General features: G+C 36.3%; 1 protein-coding gene across 1 annotated transcript in view; it reads right to left on the minus strand.

Annotated features, from left to right (window-relative positions):
* Positions 1 to 15,134, minus strand: part of LOC101545905 (platelet glycoprotein 4-like) — a 203,313-nt gene that overhangs the window by 43,854 nt on the left and 144,325 nt on the right. The window contains exons 2-3 of the mRNA XM_055123813.1: positions 5,980 to 6,073; positions 5,295 to 5,501 (exon numbers count right to left, since the gene is read on the minus strand). Coding sequence (XP_054979788.1) covers positions 5,295 to 5,414 — 120 coding nt within the window. The 5' untranslated portion in view covers positions 5,415 to 5,501; positions 5,980 to 6,073. The remainder of the gene's footprint in view (positions 1 to 5,294; positions 5,502 to 5,979; positions 6,074 to 15,134) is intronic.

A 15,134-nucleotide genomic window follows, 5' to 3' on the forward strand; every position in this document is an offset into this window, starting at 1 on the left:
CTATTTAAATTTCTTTGTACCTCAGTTCCCTTAACTGTACATGCAGATAATAATACTATATTAAATTATATAAAGTTAGTCTTTTTGAAAGTCAAAAAAATGTTGAATATAGTTCTAGTAATATCCTCATATTTTATTACAAAAAATAACAAATTTAGTCACTTACTATAGTGTTATAGCATCAAACATTAATAAGCATCTATAATTATAAATATAATATGTATATAAATATATGTAAATATTTATATGTATTTACATATATTTATAAATATATATACATATATATATATATATACTGAGGGCTGGAAAGATATTGTAGCAGGTAAGGTACTTATTTATATGCAGTCAATCAGGATTCAGTTTGTAGCACCCCAAGTCCATCAGTAATGATTCTTGAGTTCGTAGCCAGGAGTAATCCCTGAGCACCACTGAATATGGTCCTCAAATCAATATATACAAACATATATATGTTTATAAATAGTATGTATTTGTATAATATATATGCACGAGGCTCATGCATGAGTGAAGTCCCACAGAACCCAGGTAATGCGGAACTTTGTGACCTTGGACTCTGGGCTCAACAAGACCTGGGAGCAGAGATCCTCTGCCTGCTTCCCCCAGTCTCCTAGGCCCAGGGGTCACGCCAATAAGTCACCTCCTGCCGGTGTCAGATAATCTCCTAATTGGCCACCGTCCAGAATTCAAGGCTGCTTCTCCCAGAAGGGAGCATGAAATGAGGCCCCCATAACCATGCCTCAGGACTCCACGCCAGGCTGTTTTCACTCAGGGTGCCCCAGAGGAGAGAGGGTGAGAGCTCTCCCCACCCTAAGGGACTCAGCTCCAGCAGCCGACCTCCATTACCCAACCGCCACCATGCTCCAGGCCGATTTCCAAATGCTAGGGCCGAGCTTCACGTATGAGTGAACATATTCCTAAACTGCATGGCTGCTTTCACAACCAGGTGACACATCATAAGACACTCCCTACTCATGTTCCATAATCACCACACCATATTTGATTGGAGGCAAGATTGCGCCAATGTCTCCCAACCCCCTCCCGCTCCCCCGAACCTGGCTCACCATTCCCCCTTAGACAATGCGTGCCTCAGCACGCCAGGCATGAAACTCTATTCGTGACCCCTGCTGGAACTCTACACGTTATTCCTGATGGACATCGCCAACTGTTTGGCAAGAATTGGACAGAATGGTGTCTGTGGGGCTCAGAGAAACTGTGGTAGCAGCCGCAGCATCGGCACCTGCCCCTGCTGGGCCGAGTTGCAGCATCATCAGACATAGAGCTGTGGCAGCATTGAGTGCAGTGGTTCATTCACTGTGGAGTGCTGTCAGCCAGCCACCAGGTGACCTGGGACTCAGTGCAGGTGTTCCACATGGCACAGACCTTCAGTGATAGGGTCTTGCTATGCCAGCTGCTCAACAACCTCCGGGCATACTCCATCAACCTCCAGGAGTTCAAGCTGAGGCCACAGATGTCCCAGGTGCTGCCCACAGATGCAGGCAGGTGCGTGTTTGTCAGTGTGCAGATTGTTACAACATGCCAGTCGACCAAAAACTTACATTTGGTAGACCAGGAACACCTGTAAAGGCGATTAGAGGCTGCCCCAAACGCCTTTGCCCCTCTTGGAGAGCCTGGAAAGCTACCGAGAGTATCCCGCCCACATGGCAGAGACTGGCAAGCTACCTGTGGCATACTTGATATGCCAAAAACAGTAACAATGACAGTCCTCATTCTCCTGATTCTGAAAGAGCCCCCAATACACCATTGGGCTACAATAGCATGTGACAGGACTAATGGAGACATTATTGGCACCTGCTCGAGCAACTCAATGAACAATGGGATGACAGTGATGCAGTGAAATGTATATAAAAATTCCTTCAGAGAATTTTATTACTATTTTTCCCAGATTGCTCAACTGCTTTATGTATAGCATTTGCTTCTTAAAATATTCATGTGACAGGAATTCATTTAATATAGTGTGACTATTGTTACATGTTATATCCATCGCCCTTTGGATGATGCTATAAGCTTGACCATATTATACAAGCATGCGTTTTAGTATGTAATGTGCAGATCTGCTAATAGGACTCTAAAGAGCTCCTTGAAGGTAGCTCTGTCCCATAAATTTACTGCTTTTTGATCTTGCTATTTTTAAATAGCTTTTAGATATAAGAATTAAGTACAAGATGGATATCATTTACTCTTTGCAATCAGATGTCCTAGTTTTGGAAAATAACCCTATAACTATTGGATTTTAAGATATTGTGCTGAGGACCAGAGAAATTGAACAGGCAGGTAGGGCACTTCACCTACATGTAGTCAACCTTGGTTTGATCTCTAGATCCCACTGCATATGGTCCTCTGAGCACAGTCAGGAATGATCCCTGAGCACAGAGCCAGGAGTAAAACCTGACCACTACTGGGTGTGGCCTGCCAACCCTCCTACAAAGCCCTCCTCAAAAGATCTTGTGATCCCTGTGATGTAAAATACTATTGTATAATAAACACTGTGAATTTTAAGCAAATCCATACTTCTGAAGCTTTTAGTAAATACATGCTACCTATTTGATTATGTTAATTTTAAATAAGGTTTTGTTCTGCCTTACATCTATTAGGAAACAATTGTTTTTCATATCATCAATTAATTATTATTCAGCCTATTGTTCAAAACTTCTTAAACACCATCGTATTTTTCTTTTCTGAACATCTCTTTGTAAATCCGTATTGGGAGATATCATCTGTATTCCTTTTTCGCTCTTCAAAACATTTAGTTGCACTTCCATTATATTTACATACATCATTCCTCTAACAAATTTATTGCAGTGTTCGGATTCAAAATTCTAAATTTCAAATACCAATTTCTGACACACCTTTTTTCCTGAAATCTTTGAATACTTTGAGAGATTTGTATTTCTAATAACATTCATTTCCCATATTATATTCTGTAGCGGCAGAATCTCCTGCCTCTGCACTAGGCTGTCTTCACCAGGGACCCCCTTGGATTGGGGGGTGGGTTGAGTTTCCTTCCCCGTCCCAAGCAGAGCCCCGGCAGTAGAAAACCTCCAGAACCCAGCTGTGAGCATAATCAAGGCAACTCTCCACACGTTTAGACGAGCCTCACCCATGAGGGAACCAACAGAGCAACCCAAGTATGTGGGACCCATGGCTGAGATCTCCAAGCCTGTTTGGATGGGGACTGTGCCTTCTCCACCCAGATTCCCTGTTTTCTAGTAGCTTGGCAGTCACACGCACAAACTGCCCCCTCACTCCAACACTTGCACACCATGCAATCTCATCAATGGCCAAGATCCAAAGACTATAAAACAAAGCTCCCGGAAGAGAGCAATGCAGAATCTCGCATGGCAGAGTCTGGCAAGCTACCCGTGGCATATTCATATGCCCAAAACAGTAATAATAATAGGCCTCATTACTCTAAGCCTGAATGCAACGGGACGAATGGAGACATTACTGGCACCCACTCAAGCAAATTGATGAACAACGGGACGACAGTCATACAGTGACACAGTGATATACTGTAGCATTAGATTCTCTAATAGTTCTCTGCATATTTATTTTTCCCCAAGATAAATCTTTTACTTTAGAGATAAAACTTATTTTGTCTCTTAGGGACTAAAAAGAAAAAAGTGTTAAAAATTCTTAATTTTGTTTTATTGTGACATGTGTGTGCATTAGTGTGTGGTGTGCTTGTGTGTGCTAGTGTGTGTGTGTGTCTATAGTTGGGGGCCATAATCATTGGTAATTAAGGTCTCTTTCTTTCTCCACGCCCTATGGTCATACTGCAATTGTTGAGTCGCGGATCAAAATAGAATGAGAATTACTCAAAGCAAGCACCTTAACTCCTGTACTGCCTCTTGGTCCCTATCTCAAAATTCTAATTTTCTCATCATTTACTGTTATTACCTTAAAGATAAAAAATTAAAGTAGATGTTATCAATCTCATACTGTCTTATAAATTTTAATATACTAATAACACTGATAAAATAAGAAAAAATAGGTATTCATTTAACTGATCATCACTTATACATCAGAAAATATCTGTATCTAAAATTCTGTGAGCTGCATAATTATTGTTATTTTTATTCTTTGGAAACATTTAAAAAATAAATAATATATTTTGTGTTGGTGAAAATGCTGTGTCTGTATTCCCTCTGAGAGAAATTATTGCATTGAAATATGCATTAAGATAATTTTAATTCTATCCTAAAGCTGTGAAGTCACATGAGTTTGACATCCCTGATTTAGAACTTCAGCAAATCTGTTTTTCCTTTTTCTAGCTTTCTGTATTTCTACCAATTAAAGTTGATGAGTTTTATTAGAAGAGAATATATTAAAAATTAACTTTAGTTTGTTATACAGGCATGCCTATTAAATACTCCTAATTTTAGTGAAAAGTAGTCAATATGTCTATAAACTGATTAAACATAGATGATGTGTCTGAAATAACATTTCTACATTTGTTAAATAAAAGCTTCATAAATTAAAATATTTAAAAGATCATTACATATTATTGTATATGTTATATGGAGCAATAGTTCACCAAAATGTTTACTAATGATTTCTGTAGTAATTAAAAAATTTAAGTTTATAAATATAAAATATAATTTTACTTTTCTCAATATTAACCAGAGTTTAATTACTTTCATACTTTTATGCTCAAAGAAGGGCTGGAGCAATAGCACAATGGGTAGGGTGTTGGTCTTGCATGCTGCCGACCCAGGTTTGATTCCTCTGCCCCTCTCGGAGAGCCTGGCAAGCTACTGAGAGTATCTCGCCAACAAGACAGAGCCTGGCAAGTTACCCATGGCATATTTGATATGCCATAAACAGTAGCAACAAGTCTCACAATGGACACATCACCAGTGCCTACTCAGGCAAATCGATGAGCAATGGGATGACAGTGACATTGATACAGTGATCTTCAAAGAATATGCTCATTTTTTATTAAAAAACATCTTAACATACTCTTTGGATTAAGTTGAAGCAGTTATTTCTACAAAATTGCATATCTATATCTCTTCAATGAATTTGGATATTTATAGTTAGATTGGTTTAATGTATTCATATATTCATATATTAGAAGTCATAAAATACATATATACTCAACTTCTGACATTTCTCTATAATTTAAAGTTTCCTCTCTCTTGAACATAAAATTTCAAGTATCATGGAATATAAACAACATACTTTATTGAAAGCAAAACAGGGCAGAAATTAGAACACATCAAAATGACAGGAAATGTCCTTTAGACTACTTATACCTGGTTAATTGCCTCCTTAATAAGCATATCTCCCACTGGCATTAGAATGCCTCCGAACACAGCTAAGACTGCACCGATAACAGCACCAGTGATGAGGCAACAGTTTCGATTACAGCCCATTTTTCCAGTTCAGAATAATACTCAGGCGAAGTACTAGTTTTTTTTAAACCTTTAGGTTTGATTTCATTGGTTTCCAAGAGTTTTTTCCTGCCATTAGGAAAGATCATAAAACAGATTAAATATCATAACTATAAGATCAAAATATAATTAAAACATGCAAGTCAGATAAATAAATTTTCCAGTTAGATAAACAAATGCTTTAATCTTTGTTTTATAAAGTTGACTTTTGGGATTCTCCCTTTTCTTGCTTTTAACAACTTATCAGTGAAAGAAATAAAAAAGCATCAGAATGTAGGATATTTATTCTACCTTCTCTTTTTTTGTCTTCCTATAGGTAATTAATACATAAAAATCTGATCTAAGAAAATGTACTTATGGATGTACTCTTAACCTCATCACCTCCTCTCAGGATGAGACATTTGGCTGCAACCTCATGCTCTGTCTGGGTTCTGCACCCAAACATGTCAGTCCACAGCCTTCTTATGCAAGTGAATCTGGGGTGCTGATGCCTTCTCAGTCAAAATGATGGAAAAAAACATAGTAACAAATGTTTTCTTTACCATACCTTATTCTCAAATAATCAGCAAGATAGGAACTGCACAGGAAGTGACTTGATGAGTCTCAGAAAGAATCAATTCTTCTAATCATTTGCAAGCTATCTGTTAAAACAAACAAAACCATATAAATATGTTACCTCAAATCCCATCAAGAGTGACCCCCAAACTCAGAGCCAGAAGTAAGCCTTGAGTAGTGCCAGACATGGACGCACCAAAAATCAAAATCAAACAAACAAAAAGATAAAATTTATTTTCAATTTATTTTTAAACATGTGACTTGGAGTAGACTAAATGTACAAAGATTTTGCGTAAAATACATAATGTCTTTGCCACCCTATTGCTCTCTGACTTGCCCCCTCCCACACACACACACCCCTCTCTCCATACTCTCCCCTTGCCTCTGGACACCAAGGGAATCCTTCCACTGAAGTATAGAGGCTCTGCCTTTGCCTGGAACCTCTGACTGCTCAAGTTTTTTTGTGGCCTGTCACCACTGACCCCCATCCAGTGCTCCTTTCCTCTGGGCATCGAAGGGGACCCTCTCCCTGGCATTGCACTTATTGGGTTTATCAGAATCGCGTTAGTGGCCACGTGATATCCATCTACATTACGTATTTGAAATGCTCACTCGTGCTTCCTGCAGTGAACACATAGATTCTGAAATAACCTCACTGCCTCACCGCCGAACAGTCAAGCAAGATCTGTATCCTCACCCCATTTAGCTATTACACAGAGAAACTCACAAAGCTGTGGTAGTTTGAGGAAATTATAGAACCCTAAAACATGGGCATTAGAGGAAGAGACACTGATAATGAAAGTGGCCCTATAACCCAAACATGAAACTCTAGACTACTATGTGATTTATAGTTCTGGAGAAAAGGAAGAGAGTAACACTCAACTAAATCACTCATAGAACTCTTAGGAAGGGATGGTGAATTATAAGGATTTGTCACCATTTGGTGGAGCTGGAGTGATAGCACAGTGGATAGGGCGTTTGACTTGCATGGAGCTGACCCGGGTTCAATTTCTCCCTTTTGGAGAGCCCAGCAAGCTACTGAGAGTATCTCGTCTGCATAGTAGAGTCTGGCAAGCTACCCGTGGCATATTCAATATGCCAAAAACAGTAACAAGAAGTCTCACAATAGAGACATTACTGGAGCATATCGATAAGCAATGGGTTGACAGTGATACAGTGATGCAGTGATCACCATGTGATGAACAGACAAATTGGAGAACCGGTGCAGTAACGTATCTGACTTGGTAACTGAAGTCAACCAGTAGTAAACCAGTTATATAACTCTTCAGCAAAGACTTTAGTGATAGCATCGTGAGAATGTTTAATTACCTCAAAGAAGCAGTGGTATAGGGACAAGAAAATATAAGAGTAGAAATAAAAACTTATATTCAGATGTCACATAACTAAGGAGTTTGGCAGGTGAACTAAAAAAAAAAAATTCCTCAAAAGGCCTCATCAGTGGAGTAAAAGTAGCTGTGGCTAAAATCGGTCAACTATAAAACAAGATGCAGGAAATCTCTAGAAATCAATTAAAGATGGGGAGATGTTTTGTAAATGAATGAACAAGACACTAGAGAACTATGGTATGAGATTACAAGGAATACTCTATGAATGATTGGATCCACTATATTCAAGTATGAGATTTTGATGAAGAAGTACTAGTCTAAAAATCATAAATGAGAAGTTCCCAGAGCTGCAAGCACCAGGAATAAAGAGGTGTCCCAGCCAGAAGATAACCAAATAAAAATACTCCAAGACACATCAGAATCACATTGATGAAAACCAAAGATAGAGATAGAATAAAAGAGCTATCAAGATCAAAGAAGGAAATTACTTGCTAAGGAGCTTAAGATTCACAGCAGTTCTATCAGGTGAGACCCTACAGACTCAAAGAAAATGGGGGGAGGGTAATAATTAAATGACTTAATGATATGACACCTCACAGAGTACTCTACCCAGTAGACTATCATTAAGATTTGAAGACTGCATACGAAGATATAAACAACAACTCAGTAACTTTATAGCTTTGAAATCAGCTATGCAGGAAACACAGATGGGACTTATTTAAGATAAGAAAAACTTCATAAACACACAGAACTCATTGTAATGATAGAAATAAACTCCTTCATCTCAATAATCTCACTTACCATCAAAGACCAAAACTCACTAATTAAGAGACACGGAGTTGCAAGATATATCAAAAAACTGAACCCAACTTCTACTGCCATATTTGATGTATCTTAATGTCAGGAAAAAAACAACTCAACTACAAAGGCTGGAAAACAGTATTAGAAGGAAGTAATTCCCTCAAAAAAATCTGGGATGGCCATATGTTGATAAGAGAATATAGACTTCAAATACAAATGGTGGTAAAGAACAGGGAGGTCACTTTTTAATGATAAAAGAGAATATACATCTCACACTTCTAAATAGCTTGTGAGATGAAGATCTCACATTCCTAAATATTTTTGCACCTAATGATGGAACAGCAAACTATTTAAAACAACTGCTAACAGACCTAAAAGAAGATACTGAAAGAAACACAATAGTGGTTGGAGATTTCAACACTGATTTATCACCTCTGGATAGATAAACTAAGCAAAAACTTAAAAAGGAAACACTGGCTTTGAAGGAAAAAAAAACAGGAAAAACAGGAATGACTCTGCAGATGGAAATAGTGCTCTTTGACCCCAATAAATCCAATGAACATCCTTCTCCAGTGTTCATGGGATTTTTCCAAGATAGACCATGTTCGGAGTCACAATACTTCAATAAAGCCAAGAAAATAGTGATTATATAAACCATCTTATAAGACCATAATGTGTTAAAAATTGAAGTTAATCACAGACAAAGGTGAGGAAAAAAAGCATTTCTGGAAATTAAACAACTCACTACTGAACAATTAATGGGTTAAAGAAGAAATCAAAGAAAATATTGAAAGAGTTCTGAAAACAGACAATAATGAAGATACAAGCTATTAGAACAAATGGGACACAGCAAAGGTGGTGTTAAAGAAGAACATTAATAAGAAACAATATTTAAGAAGCAAGATGGGGCTCACATAAATAACCTAACGAAAAGCTTAAGCAGCTAGAAAAAAGATCAACAAAAAGAACCAAAGCAAGCAGAAAGAAGGAAATGATAAAACTTAGAGCAAATATTGATGAACTTGGGGAAAAAAGTCAATCAAACCAAGAGCTGATTGTTTTTTTTAAAGCTAAGCAAGATTTACAAAGCTTTGGCAGCTCACATAGAAAGAAGAGAGAAAACCATACTAAGCTAAATCAGAAATGAAAGGGGAAATGTAATAATAAATACCACAGAAGTTCAAAGGATCATCAGGGACTACTTCAAAAATCTGTATGCCACAAAACTAGAGAACCTAGAAGGACTTTTTAACCTCCCAAAGATGAAACAAAAAGAAACAGAGCACCTAAATTGTCCACTTACTATCAAGGGATTAAAATGATAATTGAAAGTCTCTCCCAAAATAAAAGCTTAGATCCGGATAGGTTTACTATTTAGATCTTCCAAGTGCTTAAAGAAGGCCTTTCCCAGGGCTGGAGCCATATCACAACAGATAAGGAGTTTGTCTTGCATGTGGTTTACTCAGGTTCAATCCCCATCATCCCATATGGTCCCTGAAGCACCCCCAGAAGTAGTTCTGAGTTCAGAGCCAGAAATAATCCCTGAGCATTGCTCTGTGTGCCCAAAAACCAGCCAATCAATCAACAAATCAATTGTTTGGTTGAAGTCAAGCATTCACTATTTGCAGATGACATAATGCTATTCCTATATAACCCATTCCCAAGTCATTTTTAGGCTTTTCCAGAAAGTGAAAATAAAAAGCAGGAATTCTCCAAATAGCTTCTATGAGGCAAAAATTTCCCTGGTGCCAAAGCAGATAGAGACACAGACATCTCTCTCTCCTCTCTCTCCTCTCTCTCTCTCTCTCTCTCTCTCTCTCTCTCTCTCTCTCACACACACACACACACACACACACACACACACATACACAAAAAGAAATAAAGAAAAGAAAAAGGAAAGGAAAAGAAAAGGAAACTACAGCCTTACATTACTGATAATGTATATGCTGCAGAGGTCCTCAACAAAATATTTTTTAACTTAATCATTAAAACCCAATCTTAAACAACTTTATAACTGTGGAAAAAATGATAAGTGAAAAATATATGTATATATATTGGCCAACTAAATCCAGTATTACATCAAAAAAGAACATACACCAGGACTAAAGAGGTTTAATTCTAGAGATACAAAGATACTTTAATACATGCAAGTCAATCAATATAATGCACTGTATCCTACAAGTATCACTGTATCACTGTCATCCCATTGTTCATCGATTCGTTCAAGCGGGCACCAGTAACATCTAGACTTGTTCCGGCCCTGAGATTTTAGCTGCCTCTCCTTACTCATCTTTCCCTATTATTGGAGGCTCTTTCAGGGTCAGGGGAATGAGACCTGTTATGGTTACTGTATTTGGCATATCGAATATACTACGGGAAGCTTGCCAGGCTCTCCTGTGCAGGCGGGATACTCTCGGTAGCTTGCCAGGCTCTCCAAGAGGGATGGAGAATATATATCAGAGAATATAAGCAAGTATGTAGAAACCAAACACACGTGTGCTGCTTTAGGCACATCAATGGGCTAGACTATAAGAGGTCTTGCGGCCTTGAAGTAGCCGCGTTCTTCCAGGAGCTTTGTTTTATATAGTCTCTGGATCTGGATCTGGATATCATACAAGTAAAAATAAAAACAGATGCTCATACCAATAAAGAAAAACATTTGTAAAAATACAAGTTTCATGAACAAAAATGCATGTTTATGAAAAAAATTGCTCAAAAAATGGGGTTTTCAGGACTATTTCTCAATGTAAGTAAAGTCATTTACCACAAACATCATTATCAATGAGGAAAAATTGAATGCCTTACCACTAAGACCAGGCATAAGACAAGTTGCTCACTCTTAATACTATTATTCAAAATAGTGTTGGAATTCCTTGCCACAGAAATCAGGCAAGAGAGACATATTCAGGGTATCCAAATGGGAAAAGAAGAAATCAAACTTTCCCTATTTGCAGATGACATGATGCTATTCCTATATAACTCCGAAGATTCTCCCAAAGACCTAATAGGAAAAATAAAATTATACAGTAGAGAGACTGGCTACAAAATCTAATTAATGCGCAAAAATCCATGGCTTTTCTATATGCAAATAATAGAAAAGAGATATAAATAAAGAAGAAAAACACTCCTGCTCACAAGTATGGCTCAGAAAATTAAGTGCTTGAAATCAATTTAACAAAAGAGAAAGACGTATAGAAAGAAAACTATAAAACACTGTAGCTCTGTAGCACTGTCATCTCATTGTTCATTGATTTGCTCGAGAGGGCACCAGTAACATCTCCACTGTCAGACTTGTTGTTACTGTTGTTGGCATATTGAATACGCCACAGAAGGCTTGTCAGGGTCTGCCGTGTGTGTGAGATACTCTCGGTAGCTTGCTGGGCTCTCTGAGAGGGACGAAGGAATCAAATCTGGGTCGGCCAAGTGCAAGACAAACACCCTACCCACTGTGCTCATCAGTTATTAAACTGATTAACTGATTTTAATTAAAATAAATTAAAAATTGATATGAGGCAGTAGTAAACATTTCCTGTGCAAGGATTGGAAGGATCAGTTATTGTCCAAATGGCAAATTTGCCCAAAGCATTATAAAAATTCAATGTAGCTCATATAAAAACACCCATGGCATTTTTTAAAGACATATAACAAATGACATTGAAATTTATATGGAGAAATAACACTCTCAACCCCAGTCAAAGCAATCTTAGGAAATGCTTCTTTCAATCTCTCTAATTTAAAACTATTTTGCAAAATCATAGTTATTAAAATGGTGTGGTACTGGAATTAGGACATGTTCTCAGACCGTGGAATAGAATAGAGTACAGAGATAGATCCTCAGCTATGTGGGCAGTCTTGACAAAGATGAAAAAAGTATGAAGTAAAGCAAAAAACTCATTAACAAACTGTGTGGGGAAAATTGTTCATTCAAATACAAGAAAATCCCCACAAAACTTAGACCCCTTTCTAAAGCCATGCACAAAAGTAAAATCAAAACTTCTATATCAGGCTTGAGTTCATAAACAGTCTTGAGGGAAACATAGAACACTTCACAGTATAGAATCTATGGGTAATTTCTACTATTCAATGCCACTGGAAAACAGAAGCACATCAATTTAAGAATATTCTTCATAGCAAAATAAACATTGTCCAGAATAAAAATACAACCCACAGATTGAGTGAAGATATTTGCTCACTATTTATTGAACAAAGTATTAATTTCTAAGATATATATAAAGCACTGGTAGAAGTTTACAAGAAAAATAAAAAGACAAAATTAACCACCCCCTCTATAAAACCAGGGTGAAATGAACAAAAACTTCCTCAAATATACATACAGATGGCCAAAAATAACATGAAAAAGCTCTACCTCACTAACCAGGGAACTGCAAATAAAAACAAGAATGAGAATGAGAATGGCACACATCTCAAAAACCAAAAATAACCAATGTTGGTGAGAATGTGAGGAAAGAGGAATACTCGTTCACTGCTGGTGGGAATGTTGACTGACCAAGACTTTTTGGAATAGGATATAGACACTTAGCAAGAAACATAGGAGCTGAACTTCTATATGACCCAGCAACTCCACTTCTTGGCATCTACCCCAATAGCCCAAAAACTCTAGTCAGAAAATAAATTTCCATTTCTCTGTTGATTACAGAACTTTTTCAAAATAGCCCAAATCTGTTAACAGCCCACAGTGCAAGAGTAGATGATTGCATAAAAAAACTATGGTACATATACAAACAATGGATAAGAATAAATGCAACCATGCTATTCTCAGCTACTTGGATGGATCTGGAGAGTATCATTTTGAGTCAAATTAACCAGGATAATATAGACAAAAAATAAACTCTCTCATATATGGGACATAAAGAAACAGGGTGGGGGAAAAACAGATCACAAAGGAAAAAAAATGAGAACTAGTTTCTGGTAGGAAGTTCAACAGAAGGGGAATAGAGGGTGGTTAGGGGAGACTGGCACAATGGTTGAAGGAAGTGGACACTCTAGTGGAGGGTGTGTTGCTAAAGTTATTTCCCACAAAACCATACAAATAAAAGTTTTGTAAATCAAATTGATTAAAATAAAATGAAAAAAAGAAAAGAAACTACATAATGAGGAAATGTAGTTTTAATGATAATTACCGCTTTCTCCATAGTGTCAAAAAATTATTTGTACATATTAGCTGATAGCATTGGTCATTTTTGTGGCTAATTGATTCATGCTAATTCATCAACTATTCTGTGCTTGTATGAATTTCACCTAGTCAATATTAGTTTTTATGTCACAATATAGTAGTATGTGCTTATTTTGTAGAATTAAAGAAGAAAATTATTTGTGCAAGAATAGATCCCACTATAAAAAATAAATGAATTTATTTATTTGACTAATATCTTAAAACCTATTGAGCAATTTTGATTTTGATAGCTCGTTTAAAACTGGATTCAACATTATATTAACAGAAGTTTTTTGTAACTAATAAACAAACATTCACAACTTTAAAATGCCCATGGTCAAAGAAAATAGTAAATGCTACAGATAGAAAAGAAGCACACAGAATAGTTTTGTCACTGTTTTAAGTAGAATAAACAAAATTCATTTTATTATGAATGCAAATTCTCACAGAGCAACTTGTTGCAATCTAAATACAATTCAGGATTTTAATATTATGTCCTTCCACTAGAGGGACCATTTAGCTTTTCAAAAAACAATACTTGCATAACTAAGAAAATAATGCATAAGAAAATAAGGAAAATAAGATTCTCCCTCCAAATAGATATGGATCAATGTCTCAACAAAAATGTTTATTTTTTTACTCTATATTATCTTTTTGGATTTCCCTCTAGGTAACGTAACTAGATAACATAGGATAAAATTAATACTAGTACATATAGACATATATACATATCATATAATAATACATTTAAATATTATAATCTATGATGTATATGTAATATAGCATATATTACATATATAGTAATGTATATGTAATAATTTGCTATACATATTAGTAGATTATAAATTACATATAAAATATTCAAAAATATGATTAAATAGAACATATAATTCTGTGACAGTTATAATTCTATAACTTAAGTTTGATTATATAATAATCTTTTATCATAAATTATGAAGCAATAAGATAATTTGAGTTGAAGTCCTGGGAGCTAAATATGGAAAGCTTGAATAATCATTTGTGTGCTATATTTTCTCCATATAAAAGAAAATTGCATACAACTAAACAAATAATTTATATTTCCTGTAGCTTTTTACAGTCACTGAAAAAGTAGAGCTGCTTAATTTTGTTTGTAGTGTTACCATTTTTGTGTGTATGTTTGGGCCATATCAGGGCATGCTCAAGAGATACTACCATCTTGATGTTTGGGGATTGTTCCAGGTAATGCTCGGGGGACCATATGATGCTGAGAGGCATGGAAAGAATGCAATTTGTCCTTTGGGCATATCTTCCTGTACCCTGAAGCTGACTTCTTTAATTGTTATGGGGGGACATACCAGCATTGCTTGGTTAAAACATGTGGTGCTGGGAATTGAACCAAGGGCCTCAAACTTTCAAGGCATTTTTTCTACCTCCTGAGTCACATCCCATGTCTAGATTTAAATTTTTAATCATTGTTAGGATCAAAGAATAGCTTTTGGAAATCATATGACATAGTACTCCCATTGGCCTTAATCAGAGGTTTCATATGAAATGAAACAAGCTATACAAAGCTGCTAGTAAGAATTATATATTATCAAGTAGATTTTTAAAAAAATAGAATTCTATAGCACCTTAAATTTTTATTAAAGCACAATCTTAAAAAAAAACACAGTGAAAGCTAAATAATGAATATCATCTTGGTACTTTTCATACTACTAACAAGCATTATATTTAGGTTAGTTTATTAAGTAAGATTTTACTGAATACACATTTCATGGATTATTCTTCAACTCTCAGTTGCAAGTTATATTTAAAGAAACAATTAAAATATAGAATTTAGTCTCT

Source organism: Sorex araneus, chromosome 1, assembly GCF_027595985.1.
Source record: "Sorex araneus isolate mSorAra2 chromosome 1, mSorAra2.pri, whole genome shotgun sequence".
Lineage (NCBI taxonomy): Eukaryota > Metazoa > Chordata > Mammalia > Eulipotyphla > Soricidae > Sorex > Sorex araneus.